The sequence below is a fragment of the Thunnus albacares genome, chromosome 12 (genome assembly GCF_914725855.1).
Source record: "Thunnus albacares chromosome 12, fThuAlb1.1, whole genome shotgun sequence".
In the NCBI taxonomy this organism is placed as follows: domain Eukaryota; kingdom Metazoa; phylum Chordata; class Actinopteri; order Scombriformes; family Scombridae; genus Thunnus; species Thunnus albacares.
The window spans coordinates 10,124,585-10,148,480 of NC_058117.1; the positions used below are offsets into that span (position 1 = coordinate 10,124,585).

Genomic DNA, 23,896 nt, shown 5'->3' on the forward strand with positions numbered 1-23,896 from the left:
GTCCAGCTCCACAGGCTTCGTAAGAACCTTTCATAACCTCTGCTCTTATGGTCTGTGGCTGTGCATGTTAAGATTTAAGATTCTAGTTCAATATTTTCAAAGAAGTTAACATTTTGTTTGAAATTAACTCAAGATAAATACACATATAGAAAGATCAATGTTTGTTTAGTCAGAGTAAAATTAATTCGATCAATGTGTGAAATAAACTAGTGGCCTTGTTTTCATCCAGGTTATAGTGAATTTAGCCTGACAAAAGGCTTTTTTCACAGCAGACATTTTGACTCATCAAAGTAGGAAAAGAGCAGGCAGGTGTTATTAATAACATTAACTGACGGCTCTATAAATGTCCACCTCAATTTAAAATGTCATCACCTACTTTCATCTTAGAGCTTTTTCAACAGCTGCAAGTCTGAGCAGACACACACAAATACACAAATACACACACACACACACACACACACACACACACACACACACACACACACACACACACACACACACAAATACAAGGCAAGCTATGGAAACTGCAGGTAACCATAGCAACAATGCTGATGGGTCAAGCTACAGTACCAGTTTACTCACTTTTGGAACAAACCTGGTAAAACTGACTGAAAAAATGTTAAAGATTATTTGAATATTTCCCATGTTTTATATTATAGAGTTTTATATCATCTTTATTGTCTTTTATAGTTTATAGATTTGTTTGTATCTGAATTAATGTTAATTCTGCAAATTGTAAGTAGCTTTTTAGAGAAATAGAACTTTATTGTTGACATAGGCAGTGGTACATTTATATTAATGCTTAGTTACTTTACTGAATATTTAAATATGTTCTAACTTGATTATGTGTTGCCTTTATTCAGCAGTGAACTTCACCATTAGGCAAGGTATAACTGTCTGGGACCAACAACAAGGGCTAACTAATGGCTTTAGATACACTATGGTAGATGGGTACCACATTTTCTAAGTCACCAGGTCTGCTGTTACATTTAATAAGTCATTAATGAAAATAATTTAAGTCTGCAGTTATAAATGTTAATAAATTGCTAATAAATGGGTAGCTCTTTCCAGACAGTAAGTGTTTGAACAGAATAAGATTAAGCAATATGATGGTTGTATAGAAAGGAGGGATTTCCCACAACTTGGCAACCCAAAAAGTATGTTCATTAATGTCTTATAAATATAATGATAAAGCATTAGTAAATAATTTATTAACCAGTAATTAATGCTTATAAACCCTGTATAAATGGTGCCTTATCATAAAGTGGTACTGATAGATGTAACAGGCCTACTGCAAATAAAGTTGTTACTCTTCTACTCTCTGCAATTACTCACAAAATGCCCTCATAGTGTTTCCTTCATCACAGTCTTTTATAACAACCAAGTATAATTACCTAAAAAAATACAGTACTTCAGTAAATATACTTTGTTGCTTTTCGCCACTGGATGGTCCAGTGAAGTTTATGTCAAAGAAGCCCAGGAAAAAGGAATAGCTTAAATAATCCATGGAAATAAATAGTAATTTTAAAAAACAAACTGTAGAAATCCATTAAAATCAGCTCCTAACAAGCTTCCATAATGTTGGGGGACGTGCAAGAGGCAGATTTGAAGAATGATTAAAATTAAGCTGTCTTTATTAAATTTGTTGGCACCGTGGATGTATTATAAAAGCTCTTATAATACATCCATGGCTGGCACTGACTCATTTCCTACCCTCGAGACTGATTTGTTGTCTGTTGCTAGGGCAACCGTCGTTCGGGAGGATGCTAACCAAGCTGTTGGGCATCTTAAATAAACACCTCCCATCCCCCAAACGACGGGCTTGTTAATTAAAAAGAAGAACACCTTCAGCAACAGACTGATCTCCCCCAAATGTGCGACACAGGAGGGTATTTCTGCCGGCGGCCATCAAACTCTACAACTCCTCCCCTCTGTGTGCAGCAGCATTAGGCTGAAAGCTTTCCGCCCTGAGCTTCCCTCTTCTCACAAATAACTCATAACTGGCTAAGAATTGTGCACAATGTATAATAATTACAACAATGTTTCCATTGCACATCGCATAATAATAATAATTATACTCTTGTTAATTATATAATTATTACAATTCATAATAACTACTCTTTTTATCTATCTCACTACTCTCATTTTATTATGTACTATACATATATAATACTGCACAATATATGATAGCAACCTTTTCTATTCAACTATTTAACTATTTTATTTTATTCTATTGTCGTGTGTGATGTGTGCTGTTGTGACACTTGAATTTCCCTCGGGATTAATAAAGTATGTTTTATATGCTTCATCTCCTGCAGTGTCTCGAGCTCGTAACGTGGGGGCGGCGCGTGCTGCAGGCAGTTACCTCCTCACATCCAGCAAAGCACCTGAGGGAGCTGAAGTGAACATTTACAGGAGAAGAAGTACGTGAGTCGCGGATAATATATATATGTATATATACATTTTTTCTCCATAGCCTGTGACAGTCCCGGATTTATTTTATGAATGTCATCCACAGGTCTCATCATCATGAAGAAGATAACGGCCAAACACTTGTTGTGCTTCTTCTTGCTCGCCTTCCCGCTGTCCTGGGCAGAGGACACGAAGAAAGATATGAGGAAGACTGAGAATAACACAGGTGAGGATTCAACCATTTTATGATATTTATGAAGAAATTCAGGCTGATTTTCTTTATTTTCTTTTTTTTTTCCTTTTCTTATTTTTGCTGTGATGTGAACCTGTAAAAGGCTACATCGTCACTTGAATATGCTGCAGTTTGAAGGAATGACGGGATTAAATATATATAAATATGTGGATATTACAGACTGATCCTGTAGAATATTGATTACCTACCTCTCAAAAATGCCTCAACTCAAGTCAACACTTTCCTTTTAAGAGTTTCTTTTAAGACTTTAAATGAAAAAATGGCTGTTGAAATCTATTGGTTCCCTGTCCATAGCTTTCACTACAGGCTGTATAAATTGGTTTGATCACAGCATGAGGTAACTACATTTGCAGAATCTAACATCTTCTAATTGAAATGTTACCTTTGTCTTTTAACACATCTTTCATATCACTGTGTCAAACCAACACTCAAATATATAAGGTATAATTTACAGTTTAAACGTTTTGAAGCAAATTATAGAAAGACAACTGAAAAATCAACCAAATCTTTTAATCCTGAGTGTTGGGCAGCTTTGTTGAGTTTGTTGTCTCTGAGAATTGCAAGAGCAATACACCAACAAGTATAACTTGACTTAATGACAAAAAATACATTGTGTTGTATATTAAGCCTGTTTTACTGCTGTAAACAATGTTGATGTAAACAAACTTTTAACGGCATCATGCTGTGTTAACTTTTTGCTATTGTGTCTTGCTACTTGTTTTGTAACTCTGTCTTGTTTGGGCTCACTTCCAGTGGCAAGGAGCCAAAAACATAAATGAATGCAGGTTTACTACATTCATTTTTTTTTTTTTTTTTGGCTAATTAGCGGAGGCAGAACAAGCTGTAAACAAAACACTGACATATCTCACCTCATAAAGTTTATACGGCAAACACATTGCTTATTTAAACATCTAGTAGACCTGGGGCTATGGGGATGTGTATCTGGCCAGCTGACAAATCATAAAAATCATCCAGAAGTGGTCAGTGAAACAGAGCTTTGCGCTTGGTGTTATGTTACTTTTTAATGAAGTTTGAACTTTGGTCTGTGTGATTGAGCTTGTGGTTTTCTGTCAGGGGCTTTAAGATACATTATATCAGAAGAAAGGAGAGGAAAAAGTGCACAAAACACAATTTGGTGAGGGATTTAAAAATGAACAAGATGGGAGAACATGAGGGAAAAAGTGTTTCATTGCTATTTGATGAGGCAGTTCCCCAGAAAATTCTATATTTCTAATAGATAATTAGAGATATCCATCAATTCAGAGATCAAAATGTGGGCGAGAGCCTCAGTATCAGCGGGAGGAGAGGCATGAAACATCATCAAGCTGGATGAAAGAATTTTCTGACAATAACAGATAAAGTCTTAACATCTGGTCAAAGATTAGCCCAAAGGTGTTGAGCTGGGTTGAAAGGGAAGGCAGAGGCATGAGGCAGAAGGAAAGAAATTGGAGCCAAGGAGGAAGATTTTTGATTTGTAACCTTTGTGAACTTGCATTGCATCCAGGTTGTAAAAGACACATTATGGCACAAGGGTGAGTGTGTTGAAGGTGCCGGTGTCTGAGGTGTGTAGATGTAGGTGTGTTTGATGAAGATGGTTTTATTGATAGTCCAAAAAGTCACACAGGCCAGCAAAGAGGAGGTGCAGAGCCAAATAATTCTGATTTCCATTGGATCACTGACAAACTTGTGGTATTTCTATTTTTGTAAAGAAGAAGAAAAAATAGAAAAAAGAACTCCATAACTCTCAGATATTGACCTAACTCCATATGTTTATGGAAACATATCAACACACTTCAAAGCAAACATTATAGTAAATCATGTCGTCTTGTACAGATGTAGATCTGGTTTGGTGCAAAAAAAGAAACACACTCTACTTATTGTATCCCACATACTGTTCTTTGCACTACTTGGCATTGTTGATGTACAAAACAAAACCCTTGATTAGTCACGATCCATTCAAAATGTTTGGAGCTGTCTTCAGCTCAAGCTGGAGACCATTGTGTAAATCCTCCTTCAGTTAAACCAAGAAAAATAAATCTGCAGATTAACAACAATGTCTCAGCTGTCTGTCAGTAAGAATTATTTCAAAAGACAGTAACCACGGCTGTTAGATAAAGAAGTCAAGAATTAACTGTCATGCTCCATTATCATAGTATTTACACCTTTAATTTATGTCTAACGACATGAGTTGTGAAAATCACTCATTTTCTTCACCTCTTACATTAGTTTTACAACATAAAGTTTTACAATGTTAAAGCATTTGTAAGAGTGCAGTCATAAACCCTTTACATAATAGATACACCAAAGTGTTTGACTAATAAAACATTTTTAACTGATGACCAAAATTATTAAAATTCATACTCTGGGCACAATGGATATATCTGTTCTAAATTTCATGGTAATCCATCCAACAGTTATGGAGACATTTCTCTCAAAACCACAAATGTCAACCTTATGGAGGCGGAAGGGGAAAATTCAGGGAATCGTTGAGGTCAGTAGGTTTCATCCTCTGGGGATCATGAATATCATTACAAAAATTTCATGGCAATCCATCTAATAGTTGTTGAGATATCTCCGTCTGGACCAGAAATGGTGGACAGACAAATCGACGTTGTCTATAGAGACACGCAGCTAGTGTGTGGTGGCCGCATCAGCAGGCTTTTCTCTCATTCAGATTTACATTCAGTTACAGATCATTTTCATAGTAAAAAACAATCAACACAGTTTGATTTTGCATTAAATTTATTAGCATTTTTTGACATACACAACTTCTAAATGAACATCTAGTTAATTTTATATTGTCAACACTTACTTTCTGTTTTAAGTTGCATTAATATCATTTTCTCTTTGAATTACCTTGCTGCTGGGACTGGAATGTGGCCTCCTCCTCTTTAGGTTGTATTAAGATGTGACTGATGCAACAGGCAGTGTTAAATGGCTGCAGCTGGACCCATGACTGAACCAAATGCCTGCCGCACCCAGGGAGGTTTGGGGAGAGGGTGTTCTTTTCTTGTCTGTACATTTCTCAGCCAATTTCTCTCTTGTTAATGGAAGTTTGTTGTTAATTTATACAGTTGTATTGAGTTGTCAGCAAACTGCCTGTTTAGTGTTTATTTGTAGTTAACTTAGTTATTGTGATTTGTCCGTTCCTTGTATCTGTTAAATTGTTTGGCCAGCCAGTATACATACTGTATGTTCCCCTCATGTGTCATTGAGTTAGGTCAGTTTGTTGAGGTTGGCTAAGTTACACAGTTTGTTTGATGTATTTTGAATACAGTTCAGTTTTATTGACCTCTTTTTGGGACCAATTTTGTTATTAATCACTTTTGCTTTGTTCATTGTCATTTTTTGGGTAAAAAAAACCATACATGTGCCTTGTTGCTCGGTAACTAACTAACACATGGATACATCAGTAGAAAGTTGTGCATAACATCATCCCGAAAAATATGGACAGCAGAGCTGTCAACTTGAAATGTAACCCTTTTAACATACTGAAAAATGGATTTCAAATTTATATGACAGGCATGAGCCATTTTTTCCCCCCGTTGAAGAAAACAAAGACTCTCTGTTACTGTCTCTCTGATTCTTGCTGGGATGGAGGAGAGATAGGGATAGTCAATAATTGATACATTTTCCTGCCAACATGGTGACAAATGATACAGAGAGAGAGGTTAAAGGACAGTTCCCAAGAACACAATAAAGACAATTGTACCACTGTCTCACTAGTAATATTTGATATACTGTTAAAGTCTTTCCCGTAGTTACATAAAGTTGGACTTAACCAAAACCTTAACAAACATCTTTTTATCCCCAGAAGCCAAGAAAGAACAGACTCACCCACTGTTCTTACTCAGTGGAGGCCTTGCAAAGGTCAAGCCACCCGATGACAGAGTAATTGTTTACTTTGGCACTAATGAGGTCATGTCCAGGCAGTCCATTAAGTTTCATTATGAACTTGAGTATCCAGCCTCCACAGTTGAAAGCCTGCGGAGGAGGTGTGCGCTGTTTGGTCCCACTCACACTATGACCAAGAGCTCTGAATGTTTTAGCCGTCTTTTTAGTTTGCACCTGTAGATACAAAATTTGTCTACTACTACTGGACTTGGTTTCATTAATCATTTTGGTTCCTTCTGGACCAAGTGGGACTTGTTTAAATATGATGGGTTGCATCCTAACGGGAAAGGAACAGGAAAATTGATTTGTAATTTTATTAACTTTATTGCTTTTAGCCTCAATTGATGGTTTTCCCAGCAAGACCCTGCCCAGTATCCTGGCTCTGTGCCCTGTCCCAGACAATGCAGGTCCTGCTGGTGCTGTTTTTTCCCCCAATTCATTCATTCCTGTTATGATCACTGAAAGGCAATATGCAATACCAAAGTTTTCTCAAAGTCCACACAGAAATAATTTCATCACAGTTAAAACCACTTTTTTAATTCCTGCTGTTGAATCAGCTCAGTTCTGTTAATCCAATGTAAGATCACTGCTAATAAGTCCTTAATCTGTCTATGATTTTATCATGACCAACATGACTGAGTTCTGGATAAATCCTGATGAATATGTCCCTCTCACTGAGTCACCCAGCCCCTCCACATCCAGAGAATTTATTTTTCCACTAGCCAAGAATGACAAGCTGAGTGGGAGGCCTTGCAATAATACACAGAAATGATGATTTTAGTTTTTCTACAGTCTTGCTTGGCTATTTTTGAGAATCTTAGTTTTATTTCAAAGAATAAATTGTCCATTTTATGTGTTTTAATCCACAGACCCCCTAAACTTACTTCTGGTTTTATTCAGGAATTTTCAGACCTTTCAGACCTTTGATCAGTCATTATGTTACAACATGACAGAGTTATTGTTCTTGGTGGTTTTAATATCCATGTTTGTTGCTTCTGATTTTATCAAACTTTTAGATTCTTTTATTTGTCCTAATATGTGGAACACCCCAGCCATGACAAAGGGCACCCACTCGACCTTGTGCTCTCCCATGGTTTCTGTGTGGATGATATGAACTCCATCCCTCTCTCCTAACCCCAAACTCACCACATTGATTTGCTCTCACCCCCCTAAATTCACTCTCTTTTCCTTACTTCTGTCAAGCTTTTACTGCCTCAAACCCCTTTTTCTAATACCAGTGAACAACATGGCCTCACTGTAGAGGATCCTTGTCAGTGGTTTTAACAGCTCCTCTACAATAATTTAGATTCTGTGGCTCCAGTCAGATATAAAAAGCTGAAACCTTCCTCTCTGCGATGGGTGAATGAAGAATTAAGGATTTTAAAGAGACAATGCAAGAAGTCAGAAATGGAAAAGGGATAAACTCAGTGTCTCCCTTGCTCCTCTAAAAGATCTAATATTCAATTATCAGTGTACAATCAAAGAAGCAAGGAACATCTATTTTTCTGAACTGATAGCTAAATAGGGTCATAATCCCAGAATCCTTTTTAAAACCGTAAATTCTTTGATTGGTCTGCCACTTATCCAGCCAGTTGAATCTTCCTGAGAGAGATGTGAAGAATCTCTGAATTCAAAGTTCGATGTTGACTCCTGCCCACCTTCAACATTAACCCAGTTAAATCTCTCTCTCAACCCTGGAACACACTGTTGAACTTTCAGAGTCATCCACCTGTCCTTCAGACTGCATTCCCACTTGGTTTTTAAAAGCTATATTTCAGTCAGTTGGCCCAGACATTTTAGCCATTGTTAACTGCTCTCTGTCTACTGGTATTTTCCCCTCCTATTTTAAACATGCCACTGTTTACCCCCTTTTAAAGAAGGCCTCTCTAGATCTATCTGTTTTAAATAATTTTAGACCCATCTCAAAGGTGCCATTTTTATAGACAATTTAAGAAAAGTCTCCACTTAAGTGATCTCTCTTATGAAAAGAAATTTTTGAATTTCCAATCTGGTTTCCACTACCCACACACCAGAGACTGCTCTGGTCAAGGCCACAAATGACTTACTGCTTGCAATTGAAACAGGCCTGTACTCCATTTTAATTCTCCTTGACCTCAGCTCAGCCTTTGACACAGTGGACCATAATATTTTAATCGGCCATCCAAAGAACTATGTTGGTATCAGTGATGTGGTTCTGCATTGGTTCATCTTTTATCTGTCCTACAGGTCTGTCTCTGTAATGCTTGGAGATGCCTCCTCTCCTTGTGCTCCTCTCTTTTGTGGGGTTCTCCAGGGGTCTATTTTGGGTCCCCTCTTATTCACTATATACATACTACCCCTGGGGCAAATCATGCATATACATGACATCAATTTCCATTGCTATGCTGATGACACCTAACTGTATGTCTGGTTAAAGCCTGGTACCTGGTTCCATTCCATTTTCTGCAGTTGAATGGCTCCAAATCAGAAATGATTATAGTCACCCCTCTGGCCCCAGCAGTAGCAGTGTTAACAATGTCTCCTCTAGTCTGGGTGCCTTATCTAATAATGTTTGAAAAGAGACCCACAACCTAGGTGTTATTTTTGACTCAGAGTTGTTTTTTGATGCTCAGGTGACCAAAGTGTTGCAGTCCTGCTTTGCCCAACTGAGACAGCAAACCAAGATCAGGTCATTTCTTTCCTCTGCAAATTTAGAAAAGGTCATCCAAGCTTTTATCTCCTCCAGACTTGACTATTGCAATGCACTTTATTCTGGTATCAGCAGGCAAAACATTGAAAGACTGCAGTTGATACAAAACGCTGCTGCCAGGCTTTTAACACGTACTAAGAGAAGCAACCACATTACACCAATCCTCGTTGCCCTTCCCTAGTTACCTGTGAGTTTTAGAACTGACTTTAAGATTTTACTGCTTGTTTTTAAAGTCTTGAATGGTCAGGCACCTGCCTATATCTGTGATGTGCTAACTTCCTATTAGCCTGAACCTGATCACTGCCTGAGATCCTCCAGCAGGGCCCTAAAACTGGTTCCAAAATTTCGACTTGTCACTAAAGGTGACTCGGTCTTTGCTGTTTGGGCTCCTCAGCTGTGGAACTCCCTGCCTGGAGATCTCAGGCAGGCACACTCAGTATCCTCCTTTAAATCCCCTCTTAAGACTCACTTTTATCTTATGGGTTTTTTTAACTGATGGCATTTGTTGTAACTATTTAAATTATTTTATCTTGTTTATATCTTAAGTTTTGGATCTTGTTTACTTTTATTATCTGTTTTCATTGTAAAGCACTTTGTAACTTTGTTTTTGAAAGGTGCTTTATAAATAAAGTTATTATTACTGACAAAGGGCCTCTACATGCAAGAACGTCCAAATTGTCAAGTCAGAGTCTTTGTTTTTTTGGGGGTTTTTTTTTTGCTTGCTCATAGGAAAATGTTTATGCATCTACTGTGCAATGAATTCCACTTATCAAAACCCAGTTTGAGTAAAAGGGGTTTGGCATGCCAAGTCCTCTGCATTTGCTCCCCACCAAGCTGGCAGTGAAGCAAACTATTACTTCCCTCCCTCTGGGTGGTGAGCCCATGGTGAAAAACCTTAGTGTTGTATTTTTGGACTGGCCCAGCTACCAGCGCCCCCAGCAGGGGGCCCCGCTTTCCTTATTTCATGTGATGTTAATCTGTCCATCAGTGGTTGATTCATAGGGATCCTTGAATCTCTCTTATTGACCTTTGGAGACCCTACCAGGAGCAACTGCATGTGGCATTACTGTTCCCAGGGTCACAGGGACACACAAACCCCTTCCCCATAATGCGGTGGTATTTCTTGTAGATGGCAAGGTGAAGATCTTGAACATCTGATAGGAGCTCTGAGTAGAACTGCTCCTTATCATTGAAAGGAATGAGTGTAAGTAGTTCTGACATTTAATCAGGATTAATCCTGGACACCTACCTGTGGAGGTATTACAGGCACATCCGCCTGGAAGGAGACCCTGGGGCAGACCCCAAACACCCTGGAGGGACAATATATCCCACCTGCCTGGGAATACCTTGAGAAGTAGCTATTGAGACAGATGCCTCAGTAGTCAAATATTCTATTGAAGCCTCACAAAAGAACCTAGTAATAAGGTTCAGACTCAAAGCTGTCAGCAGAGTTGATCTAATCCAATGAGCTGCACCTTGGAATTCACGTTTTAGCTCACTATTAGTGGATTTAATACATTTACTTTCCTTCTTAGTCAAATCATGTTCATAACTAAGTGTTGCCCTGACAGAACAAAGGCAGGAAAATAAACAAGAAGCTGCATTGTTGCTTCCCCTCCATGCGTGACAGGAATATAGCTCTCAAGAGAGTGTGGGGAGGTTTTTTTGTTTCTTGGCCATGGAAACTCAATTCACCTCTTCACTGAAAAAGTGCAGAGATTAACTTGAGAAAGATGTATTTATTGAATGTGTATTGAGACTAAACAGTGATACTTTTGTTATTTCCAACTCTAGTTTGGAGCCAAGGGAAGACAAGGCGACTATTTGCAAGACGGAAGATTTCTACACCACAGGAAAGTCACATTCCAGTAAGTTTTTATAATTCTTTTCAAATTGTCATTTTATGCCACAAATTGTCCCTGTCTTTTTCAGTCTGTCATTGTCACTAACTTTTCAGTACAGCATGTTCATAAATGCTTCAAGTGTTTGACTCAAGGCTGTGTTTGAGTGTAAACTGTGAGAGCAGCTGGCAGTGGAAATCTTGGATTTGTTGCATGTGTGTGCATTTGTCTGCATTGGTGAGTTTTAATCCAAATGTTCCCTCAACTTTTCCTCTTGAAGAGCTTCAAAGTTAAAAACACACTTATTTACCTTCAGCAATGTGCGTCCCACAACGACCTGACAATGAGTTGAATGGGCGGAAAGCAACATACAGAGTGTACCAATTTCTATCATAATTGTCTCATTGTCAAGAAACAAATACTAATACCATAATAATAAGTTGACAGATGCTATGAAATTCTACACGTAGTGGCTGTGGCCAAGCGTCAACTACCACAACTTGAGGCTGTCTAGAAAAACTAATTCAATAATTTTTTTCAATGAGTCATTATGGTCTCAACCGCTAAATTCAGACCCTCTAATAAGTGTGCTGGTGGTCATTTAGGAAATTATTGCTCCATTAATAAGATTTGAAGACTTAGAGTAGCTTTGATGTCTGATGTGTGTCTGATGTCTGACTCACAGTTTGCTCACCTGCTGCTCTCATACAGAGTTGGAATATTGTTGCAATCATTTCGTAAATTTAATATTACTTGATTATGATTCCTGCTCTGCTCAACAGCTAGTCACTAACTTAATCTGTCTGCCATTAAGGTAGTGTACAGTGAGATTTTTTTAGAGCTTGTTTTGCTAAGAATAGCTGGCTGCTGCATCTGGAAACAAAACTGAGCAGTGAGACTGAATTAAAACAGCTGGCCTTGAAAGTAAGATAATGAGCTTTCAAAATACTGCAGTCAGGTGATAATTCTCTGTGGGTTCATCACTGCAAGAGACCCTTTTCACATTACATTATTGATTAGTGCAGCTTTAAAGTTTAGTTTTTTGGGTTTAAACAATGCATTTCCACACAACATGAGCCTGTCACAACGCACCAGTGAAGGAGTATTTTCATTACCTTTCCATTTAGTTGTGAGACATTTCATGACAGTTTCTGCAAATCTCTTTTTGTGTTGTTTCAGAGACACAAGTCAGAGCTCATGACCCCTGCGCGCCGCTGCAGCCGCTTGATGGAGAGCTGCTCCTCTCATGTGCCATGCTGCGACCCCTGCGCCTCCTGCCGCTGTCGACTCTTCAACACAATCTGCCACTGCTGGAGGATGAACCCCCTGTGCTTAAAGAGGACGTAGATGGAGCACACACACACATATGCATACACATACACAAGCAGCATACTGGACATACGCAGTGATACATATATATATGCACACACCTATACATACATGCAGTGCGCTCTGGCCTGTGGGTTTGCCTCTGTTACAGCACAGGTGCAGTTCACAGAATATTATGACGGTGCAGAGTAAACTAGAAACATCTTGAAAATAATTAAAAACAGAGGTCTCAATTCTTTCTGTTGTCTATAGCTTTATCAGCTCAGTGTTAGAGGGGGAAATATGGATGAAGGAGGGAAGCCATGAAGGTTTACAGTCTTCTGATACATGAATATATATAAAAAACATCAGAAATGTCCAAATACCCAACATAAAGAATGCAGATGTAACAAAGGACGAGTGACATGTTTTTTGATGTGCTGATCGTAGTAGACAATCATGTGTAAACTGTGTGTTGTGGCTCGGGCATTTCCTGCACCGTTGCTGCTTGTTATATCTTTGTTATTACTGCTCTCCTGCCATGTTAAACTGGTTTTATACGGGAACATTAATTTCTTTTTTGAAATTCACTGCCTTACAGATTAAATGTAATCTGTAAAATGTAACAATCATCTGTTTTGGGTCATCAACAGTTAAAAAACAGATTTTTCTGCTCCTATGTACCGGTTGATCATGCCCCGGAGAACAAATATGGAATTATCAATTATTCATGTGTGAAGTTATGAGTAAAGTTAGTTTATATTTTTGCTATTGAATAAATATGTTGTAAGCCTATATCATCTTTGTGTTTTTGTTCTGGTTCTTGGCATTCAGAGTTTATTTTAATGTGGAATCCTTAATGTCAACATGCTTAAATGTTGTTTAAGAATGTTGTTTATGTGTGGATTTATGGGAGGATACCATGTTTCATTTAAGAAATATGAGACAAGGGATCAAGAGAACGCCCCCCCCCCCCCCCCCCCTCAAAAAACTGTTTGCTGGCAGCTATCTTGTGGCGGCTATCTTATAAACTGAGACTAAACCTGCTTTGTATTCTTTTCCGGAGTGATTAAGTGGAAAGCAGAGATAATTAAAATGTGTAGGGGGCCTAGTGTGTAACCAGGAGGGACATGCATAGACACAATTGATGTTAAGTTTGTTTTAAATGAAAAAATAAAGCAGTTTTGCATCTCTTAAATCCTATTCAGGCAGTCTGTGGTACTGTATTACTTTGTCTGGGAAATGGTTTGCTCCTCCCCTGATAGAAAATGAAGAGAGGGAAGGGTATATGATAGCAAAAATATGCACCTCTGACATAATGCAACAGTAGCTGTTATGTTTTGAATGATAATCTATTTCATAGAGCTCATCATATGTTCAGATAGCTGCAAAAGTATGTCTTCAAAACCCATGAGCACGGAGGAGATGAAGACAGAGGAGAGTTACTGAAAAGGGCCTAAATAACATTCGAGTTATGTATCTATGATGGACTAATCTATGTAAGTTCATAGAGCTGAACACAGATGGGCCATGCACAGAGTGTGATTATGTAAGGCAAAGTGCTTAAATCAAAATAGTCACGTGCCTACAAGGAGGAAGACACAAGGAAAGGTCAGTGATTATCTGGAACATAAATGTGTCTCTAAAGAATATTATAAATAGCAAACATGTTATCTACTTCCTTCAATGAACCACCTGATGTGTCTTCTGCTGCCTGAGTTGGCACATGCTCACAAATGACAAAATATATATAAATACACTGGTTTGGATTCTGCTGAAAAAATGTGTACTTGCATGAAGGAAGAGCAGTGAAGCTGATTCTTAAAACAGAGAATTAGTCTTGTAGGAAGGTCGGCTTCATTCCTCCTCTTGTGTATGATGTGCAACCAAAGGCCATATATTTTTGATTCATATAGTTACACTGTTTCTTCAAAAGGCATTTATTTCTCTGGGCAGTAGTATTAGTAGTATTATTAGTACCAAAATATATGAGTGATTAACTTGTATAGTCAGAACGAATGACTTGAGAGCAGGAACTGAGACAGCAAAGACTTTTAGGGCAGCTATGGAATTTTTTGGTGTCAAGGAGGAAGGGAAAATAACTGCATGAATGTTAGTCAGAGACAGAATAATAGAGAAGTTACTGTAAAAAAAACAACAAAGAAAGGCACATTTGCACGGGGGAAACATCACTTCATCTGCAGCCAGTCTTGTTGACAACCCATTTAGCATCATGGCAGTGTGTGCGGAGCTCAGTTTCAATGTGGATCATGGCTATCTAGAGGGTCTGGTTAGAGGAATGAAGGCTGGGATTCTCACTGGCACTGACTATCACAATCTGGCCCAGTGTGACACACTCGATGGTAAGAATAATATAACCCACTGTACATTGTCTTGGGTACATTTTAGTTTTGTGCAAGTCTTCCCAGAAATGTATTACACCTCCAGCTATAGACTTGTATTTCTTGTGTTTGTACATGTGTGTGTGAGTGTGTCTTATAAGTAGCTGCAGAAGAGTACCAACAGGGATCATCTTATCCACCCAGTTTCTTCACCTGGATCCCATTTCACCAAGGAGATAATCTGAATTTTCTCTCCAGGAAGCAGGCATTCCTTTCTGAGAAAGACACAAAGTGCGAGTCAGTAAAGATGAAGACCAATGAGATGTTTAAGTTCACTCACTGGTTGTCTTAGTATGGAAATGGTTCTTGCAGAGAGTCTTCAAGACAATTTACTGAAAAACAGAATCCAAAATTGCATATTTTTACTGTGTGTTAAACTGTTCACTGTTTCTCTGTCTAATGTTGCTGTGTTGAACAAGCTGGTCAGAAAATAGCAACACTATAGCCAAATTAAACACTGTGCTATGATTCACCTCTTCCTGATTTTTGGTAAAGGCAACCTAACAGGAAGCAAGTGTGGAAAATTTGAGAGCAGAATTACAATGTGATGTGGGTTGAGTGCAGAACCTTTAGGTCCCTCTTCTTCTCTCCTCTCTTCAGACATGAAGCTGCACCTACAGAGTACAGACTATGGCAAACTGCTGTCCTCGACTGAAGACGACCTGACTGTGTCTCTGGTGGACAGCAAGCTGAGGGAGAACCTGGTGACTGAATTCAGCTGCCTTCGCTCCAACGCCCTACCGCCGCTCTCCACCTTTCTTGACTATATAACGTACGCTATGACATGACATTTGCTTTATCATAAATAATACCACAGGCACAAGATGAGCAAATACACACATTACTTACTTCCTGTAGTTCTCTATTCATTCAATATGTTTCTCTCCAAAAAAAGAACAATGGATTAGGTACAGAGATACATTTTGTGAGGATGCCCCTTTTTTTATTTATCCAATACTTGTACTGATTGAAATACGCTACTAAAAAGGATAATCCTTAGATAAAAGCACTCCCCAAAGAAACCACAACAAAGCCTATAATACAGTCCATTACATTCAAAGACAACCCTCCTTTCATTGAACCTTCTCTATGTGCTTCCAGTTTCACAGTTTTTAAAAAGAAAGGCGTATTTATGAGAAAATGTGTCCTTAATGAGAAGGATATAACAGAAGGGACATCCATTCACTGTGTTCTCTGTGTTGCCATAGCTACAGCTACATGATCGACAATGTGGTGATGCTGATCACCGGGGCCCTGAAACAGAGGGATGTGGCAGAGCTGCTCCCGCGGTGTCACCCACTGGGAGCTTTCGACCAAATGGCAGCAGTGGGCATCGCCCGCACACCGACTGAACTCTACTCAGCTATCCTGGTTGACACACCGCTAGGTAGACTCATCAAATAATCTGTGTCTCATTCCCAAAGACACACACTATCAATGCCCTTTCAGTGGTTTGTTTGGCTTTACAAGCTGGAGCAGACATACATTACAAAGTTTTTAACATCACCAGAGATAATAAAATCAGGTTACTATGGAAATGAATTCTCTATCTAACATTACAGTATATATTTTTTCTAAACAGTGGAGAGGAAACACCTTTGAAATCTCTTTGGAGTACAGAAGCTCATTTTCACCAGGAAAAGAAAAAAAAAACAGTGAAAAGTTAGACATTAAATACAAACAAGGTTAAGACTCTACAGCCATGCTAGCAGCTCTGTGAGGCTTCATTTAGGCACAGAAGTGCTTTGAGTTAAATTGTATTGTCAGCATGCAAACTATGACAATACTGTTAGCATGTTAAACCATCACACTTTGAGACTGACATTTTAGCAGAGGCTGACAGGAATGTCATTAGTTTTGCAGGTATTTGGTTGAAAAGGTTATATAAAGCGTTTGTGGCTCCAGAGGAAGCTGTGTGAAATCAGCAATTTCCTTTGGGGCTGAAGACTGTTTGATGTGGTGTTAGAAAGAAGTGAGAAGCTCATCTCTGCTTGAGTCTAGCAGCTCAAGGCCATATTAGTTGCTACTGGCAAAACACACCTGAGGTCGAGTTGCATTGTGGGTAATGTAGGTGCCAGTTTAAGGAATTAATGACTATGAATGTCAGATTATGAATGGTTGTCATGGCAATTCATACAATAGCTGTTGAGATATTTCAGTCTGAGGAAGGTAGTGGACCAACATTAAATATTATTACATTAAGTCAGAATTTGACTTACCATGACTACTTTTATCATGTTATCTATATTTTTTTTCTTTTCCTGGCAGAAATAGGCTACCATACTGAAGTGATGAGGAAGCTTTATTGGATAAAAAATTATATAAACTGCACACTAATAACCAAACTGATGCCCACTGTGTTATCTGTGTCATAGCTCCGTTTTTCCAGGATGCTGTATCTGAGTCCAACTTGGATGAGATGGAAGCTGAGATCCTGAGAAACAAACTGCATAAGGTGACAGAAGATGTCATGACTACTGTAATTTATCATGATGTCTGTTTCTGAGGATGTGTGTGTGTACATATAAGCTCTGGGGATTACTACTGTCAAACATGTTAACTGCACATTCTCTTTTTAATGAGATTTGATCTTTATGGGGTTTTTTTCTTTTCAGGCATATTTAGAGTCTTTCCACTCTTTCTGTAAGAACACTGGTGGTGCCACAAAGGATATAATGTGTCCTCTCCTGGAGGTACTGTGATCATTTCCACTATATTGTCTGGTTTCACTGAAGCCTCACATACTGTATGAGACTGGTTTTGCTGTAAATACTCCACGTATGTGCATCTGTTGCAGTTTGAGGCAGACAGACGAGCCTTCACAATCACTATGAACTCCTTCGGGACAGATCTCAGTGGTGCAGACAGGAGCGCGCTGTATCCATCATGTGGCAAACTTTACCCTGAAGGGCTGCTACTGCTGACAAAAGCAGAAGACCACGAACAGGTCAAAGCTGTGGCCGACTGTTACCCGGTGAGTCTGACCTCATCTGTACTGTAAGGGCTCCATTATGAAAGCTGCTGTGTTCTTACTGCAATAACCTTTAATCAGACATGTGTTTAACCTTAACCTAAATCTCCCTGCAGGACTATAAAATCATTTTTGATGACCCTGAACCGGGATCAGATTTTAAGACTCTGGAGGACAGATTCTTTGAACAGGAGGTAATATAACTTTAATGCTCCTAAGAAAAAGCATAGTAACCCATGGAATGATGTTGCCTCCAGGTGATTCCTCTAAAAATATTTGGATCAAACAAACACATTTCACACTTCTGATTCTTGAGGAGATTCAAAATTCAGTTTTATAAGTACAGGCAGTATGTGTCAGTCCTGGTTTAATTGACAATGTGAAGAATGTGGGTAACGCTTTAGATTACAGCCTGCAACGCAAAGCTTCATTATGCACAATTTACAGTTTAATTTTTTGTACTAATGGTGTACCAGTACAGTACATAGCAATACATACATGTAGGTACAAGGGAACAATATGTGAAGTTGGATTGAGGGGTAACAATCTGGGAACCTAAAAAGAATTTATACTGTCAGTATTTTTTTTACCAACGGGAACTTGCTGAGCTGAAACAACAAATAGTACACCCATAATAAGAAACTACAGGAAAGTGATATTCTCAGTGTGATTAATGTGTATATGTGTTCATTTAACTGCCTTTCTGCCTGTCTGAGTGGCTTCAACTCTTCATCTCTTATCTTTTCTCAGGTGAAGCTGAACACGCTTGCTTTCATGCAGCAGTTCCACTTCGGAGTATTTTACTCCTACATCAAACTGAAGGAGCAGGAAGGTCGCAACATCATCTGGATCGCTGAGTGTGTCACACAGAGACAGAAGTCCAAGATACACAATTACATACCCATCTTCCAGGGAACAAAATAATCAGGCAATAACTAGTGGAACATGTTCCACATTTAACATACAATGGTACAATTTAATAAATGTACTTTATCAAACTGTATAAAAATATTTGTTGATCTCTTCATGGTGAAAGTTCGGCTGTGAGGAGAAGTTACTGTGGTTGCACTAAAGTCAGTCACCAATAATCTTCAGTGTTTGTACTACACATCACAGAAAATACAAAAAGAAGCCTTATGATTAATAATAAACTAGATGCTATAGTTAGTAAGTTCTTATTCACATTATTGGCACAAGAACAGTGTATAGTACATTACAGGAGGTATAATAACATGTGTAACTATACAGTGGGGTACAAAATGTAATATAAAATGTAATGATATAAGTAATGTAGCACAACCAGTGGTATAAGAGTGTAAATATGTCTGTTTTAGCAGCTAACAGAGGTCATAAGTCTCTCATCTTTGCTCTTCACAAGCTCGTCCATCCTTCATACTTTCACTGAAAGAAAAAGAAAAATGAGGGTAAAAAAAAAATGCAAAATCAATTTTTTGGATTTATAAATTTAAAACATCTGCCACATCCTGACAGCACAGTATTATTGATTGGACACAGTGGGAATCTAATCATGCACATCTTGGTTATATTTCACTTCAACTTACAGCACTGGACAGGGACCTCCAGTGGTATGTAGTTCTGCTGGCAGAGATGTACAAAAGCAGATGCTAATCTGCAAGGGGCTCTGGAGGAGCTCAACTCACACACCACCAAGAACTGACCAGGATCCACCTGATGGCACAGACACCCTGCTATAAAAATGCAGCTCACAATCCATCACAAACAGTGCCATGTGTCAGCCTAAAAATGAGCTACATTTTCACGTTTAGTGGACAAGACAGAACATACTTATTTCATCAAATCCTGAGTTTGTGTTAATAGACATAATTCAAATTTAGTTCAATTTCCTTTAGATAACAATATACACATTTATTTTGCAGCATTTCCTTTGAGGACTATTAAATCATATTTGCACATTTTTCCACTGAATAATCGTTCCTTCATCTGTACTACGAGTGAATAAGTACAGTTGATCATGCCTGTTGTACCATGTTTGAACTTGAACATGTCCAGTTAATGAATGTCTTTATCTTGGCCGTTAATCATGTAAAGGTCCATTAGAGGTCAACAGGGTGTGTGTGTGTGTGTCTGTGGTGGTGGTGGTGGTGGGGGGGGCTGTCTGGTGGGCAATGTGCCAGACAATTGTTTTCAGTGATTTACCTTACACTTAATTAATCTTGTAATCTAAGTTCATGCTGGGTAAGAAACTGGTCATGCATGTCAGCTCTGCTTTTACACTCACCACCCTGAAGCAGGAGCTCAGTGGAGAATCAGGAGAGGAGAACAGGAAGTCACAGGTCACTGGGCTCACAGCTACTTTTGAGAGGCGCTCTGCTGTAGCTGGAGGTTTAATACACTCAGGTTTCATCTGAAGACGAAGACAAATGGTCAAACTGCAGTGGAGAACTGTCAGACACTGACATGAATGTGTAGACATTTATAGACTCCAGAGTTTAGGATTTTCCTCTGTGCTCAGTATACAAACACTGCCAGCTTACCTGCCAGCTGTAGAAAAAATCCTCCAAGTTTTCAGCTTGAGATCCATCAGGTAATGGAAAATCATTCCCTGCTTCATTGTCATTGGACCCCAACAGACCAGTGGATGTGCCTGTGTACAGAAAAACATGTATCTTCGGTGGAGCATGGACATTAAAATATTCTTTAAGATCATGAAGCTAACAATAATAAAGATCAGGAATTATGACCATGGATTCATAAATCATACTGAATCTTTAGTTTTCTTACCGTGCAACCATCCATCAAGAGTAAAACTGCACAACTCTAGCGTTAAGTCACATGACAAGGACACTCCATTGTGATTGGACACCTGCACAACGTTTGATCCTCTTCTGACAGCCACTCCACTGTCACTGTGAAAAGTGTGCATTACAGCGGTGTTGCAGTTGGCTTTTACCTGTGAGACAAAGATTTTTTTTTTTCCTTTAATCTTTTTGTAATTTTTCAGATACCTTGCAAGAAGGCGTTCAAACGAAACTGCTGTGATAGCTTTTCTCACACATACAGGCAATCAGGGTCACCAGGGTTACCAGCAGTCACAAATACCTGTCCATTGTGCTGAATGTTGATGGTGCTGTTATTCATTCCCAGCAGGAGGAAGTTCTGCGAGTCTGAACTGAGCAGCAGTGTGAATGAGGGGTCCGCGCTGATGTCTTGGGCGAGAAGAAGTGGACATGATGCTGGGAGCTCATACAGGTTTCCATCAAACGTCACTACAAACTGATCTGCCACCAACAGAGCTTGGTCTTATGGAGAGAGACAGAACAACAAAGACAGAAAAAAGGGTCAGAATGTAAAATTATTGTCCTTTATTATTGTTAACAAACATAATGCGAGTCTTTCTTACGCATGAAGGGGCTATCCATGATCTTCCTCTTGAGGCGGTAAAGTTCAGCTGTGGGTCTGATAGAGGCGAGGGTCTGCAGGGGCCTCAGGAGCCAGTCTTCTAAAAGGATCTCTACCAGTCCAGCCTCGGCCAGCCTGGACCGGGGGAGTGTTGGCAGCGGCACTGACACAGTCACTGAACACTCACTGGAAAAACCAAGACCACTCGGTTCAGAATATCTTATTGGAATCATTTCTTTACATCTGTTTTGCTCTGGCTCAACATTTGGGCGATTTAACAGCAAATGCAAAACCTTGAAGCTTGAGGTCAAATCAGTGTTCACGGAGCTAAATTAATTTGTCTGGGTTACATTTAACCTTTGTTTCAGGAACATGCCAATGATGTAGTTTGGAGCTGCTTCAAAAAGAGATAAAAATCACTTAAAATCTGTTCAAACAACAGTTATATGTAACCTTGACATCTAAAAAACATGTTCTGACTTGGTTGTTACTGGGTGGGACTGTCATATTATAACATAATGAAGAATATATCCTCTCTTTAACCCCTTAAGTGATTTTATGAAAGGAAGGGTGCAGAGAGGTGGGACTCCCTAAAAACTTGGCATTTCACCCGGGTGCAGGTGGTTTTGCAGGACATAGCAGTGCATGCTTCAGTGAGCTCCATGACCGTCTTGCTTTGAATGCACATTCATGAGTTTTCCACAATGAGGGTGAGTTATGTTAGTTTTGTACAAATAATGTAGGTTACTACTTTTAATTTGCACTACCCAGTCATGCTAACATTAGAATGTCATGTGTGTGTGTCATGACAATACTGTATGAAATTTACTGGCGAGCTAACGTTAGCCAGCTGTTACTAAAACACTGTGCCAAGAAAAAGACTATAGGAATGTGAATTCACCTTTATGTATACACACAGACCACCTGCCTTTTTGCCTTCACTTTTTTTCATTCAATTAATGGATTGTATTGTTGTTTAGTCTCTCACAGATGGGTGAAATTCTGCAGCAGCATGAGAGAGAGAGATATACATGTGCTTACACACTCACACACACAAAGTGAAATCTTCATACAGGTAGGGTGTGAAATATGGGGGGTCTTGGGGAGAGGGGGGTTAATCAGACAAACAACACTGAATAATACACAATATTCTATTAAAGTATTCCTATAATTTGTACATTTGGTCTCACATCTGTGTACATAGACACAATTCTTGTTTGTGCCTTGTACACCCATATGGGCTGAGCATCTGGATGTAAGATAGGGTCCATAGTTACTTTTATTGATATGTTTTGACAGACACTAATATATCCAAATTATGAGCAACATGCACTGCCTCTGGTGATTGCACCAACTGAAATGTAGTTTGGTGAGGAGTTTCCAAATCTTTCCATGCTGAGGATCCTCAAATAGATAGAACAGAAACCTTTTGGTGTGGAAACCTATGCTATGTCCACCTGAGACGAGGTATCCTACCCCTGGCAATGGAAGTAGGTAAGTGAGGAAGGTAGGGTGTGTTTGGTCTGTGACCTGGGGGATGATGAAAATAAATTGTACTTAGTTTTATTGTAGGCTAATGATAACCTGCATGCACCTTTGTAAGAATGCAGAACAAAAATCCTGAATTATTTTGGTTTGATGAAAATGAGACATTGGACTGAATGGCAAAGTTTTTTGGCTAGTTTTACTTCTAAAGCTTGAAAATGAGCAAACTAGACTGAACAATACATGCATACAATATTGATCAGTTTATTTGATGCATAAATGCATACAGAATATACTACTTGTGTTCTATAATTTGTTTATTATTATTTTTAAACTGAGATTATTATTATTTCGAAACTGAAAGTCTCCCTTGTTTATCCAAAACGTGACAAGACGACCCAATGTGAGTCGATAGGAACGTGCATCAGGCACGTAACACTCTGTGTGACGCAGGACGTAAGGCACCGCCCCTGGGTGAAATACCAAGTTTTTAGGGGGTCCCGCATAAAGGTCTCAGACATGTGCAGTACCTGGGGGAGTATTTGTAGACAGAGGCCAATCGTTTCCTGACTCCTGACAGAGCCACTGCCAACCTGCTTTCAACCCAGTGGTAAGTGTGCTGGCCTGCCTAATTACAAAAAAACATCAACCATTAATGCACTCTGATCAAATACAATCACACTCACTCTAAAAATATCTACATAACGCTTTGAATGAGCTAAACTAGGAATCACTTCAACAAAAAGACAGAGTGCAGGTTTCTCACAACATCCAGGGCGACGCTGAGCGTGGCCACACTGGTCTGAGCCAGCGGCCTCAGCTGAGGGTTTTCTAACAGAGTAGGCAGGACCTCCACCAGCCGGTCAGTCCACAACGACACAGCCTCCCTCCACAGAGCGTCCAGCCTCTGGCCCCTCACATCCTGGTACACACCTGCCAGAGTGGCCAAGGGCCCTGCGGAAGGAGCAGAGAGAGCACTGAAAATAAAGGGAACAGCAATACATTTTCCTTTCTCACATCACTGAGGAAATAAAATGATGAGGAGCTCAGGGGTCAGAGTACCCTGACAAAACAAAATTTTGGTGATCATGTAAGAAGAAAACATAAGTAATGATGGAAAACAGAAAAGATTATTTTCATGCTTCAGATAATGACGTAAAGGAAGAGAGGATTAGTTTATGATTCAGAGTTTCTCAAAGAAATTAGATTTCTGCCTGTGAGGAAAGGCAGGGACCGGCTGTACGGTCGTGACTCAAGAAC

The 23,896-nt window shown here is 39.2% G+C and overlaps 2 protein-coding genes and 1 pseudogene across 3 annotated transcripts in view; 2 read left to right on the forward strand and 1 right to left on the reverse strand.

The window, feature by feature from the left end:
- Positions 1-2,219: 2,219 nt before the first annotated feature.
- asip2b (agouti signaling protein, nonagouti homolog (mouse) 2b) lies at positions 2,220-13,192 on the forward strand. The gene is made up of 4 exons (XM_044367234.1): positions 2,220-2,423; positions 2,519-2,638; positions 11,043-11,116; positions 12,269-13,192. Exons 1-4 carry the CDS (start codon positions 2,246-2,248, stop codon positions 12,434-12,436), a joined length of 540 nt encoding a protein of 179 aa, XP_044223169.1. The 5' UTR covers positions 2,220-2,245; the 3' UTR covers positions 12,437-13,192.
- A 1,395-nt stretch (positions 13,193-14,587) lies between these two features.
- LOC122993358 lies at positions 14,588-18,702 on the forward strand (annotated as a pseudogene).
- Positions 18,703-18,725: 23 nt separating this feature from the next.
- LOC122993357 overlaps positions 18,726-23,896 on the reverse strand; it is a 37,600-nt gene continuing 32,429 nt past the window's right edge. For both annotated transcript variants that reach the window (XM_044367472.1, XM_044367473.1), the window contains 9 exons: positions 23,403-23,590; positions 23,167-23,264; positions 21,153-21,337; positions 20,852-21,051; positions 20,534-20,702; positions 20,287-20,396; positions 20,031-20,156; positions 19,333-19,459; positions 18,726-19,171 (listed from right to left, as the gene is read on the reverse strand). In XM_044367472.1, coding sequence (XP_044223407.1) covers positions 19,161-19,171; positions 19,333-19,459; positions 20,031-20,156; positions 20,287-20,396; positions 20,534-20,702; positions 20,852-21,051; positions 21,153-21,337; positions 23,167-23,264; positions 23,403-23,590 — 1,214 coding nt within the window. In that variant the 3' untranslated portion in view covers positions 18,726-19,160. The remainder of the gene's footprint in view (positions 19,172-19,332; positions 19,460-20,030; positions 20,157-20,286; positions 20,397-20,533; positions 20,703-20,851; positions 21,052-21,152; positions 21,338-23,166; positions 23,265-23,402; positions 23,591-23,896) is intronic.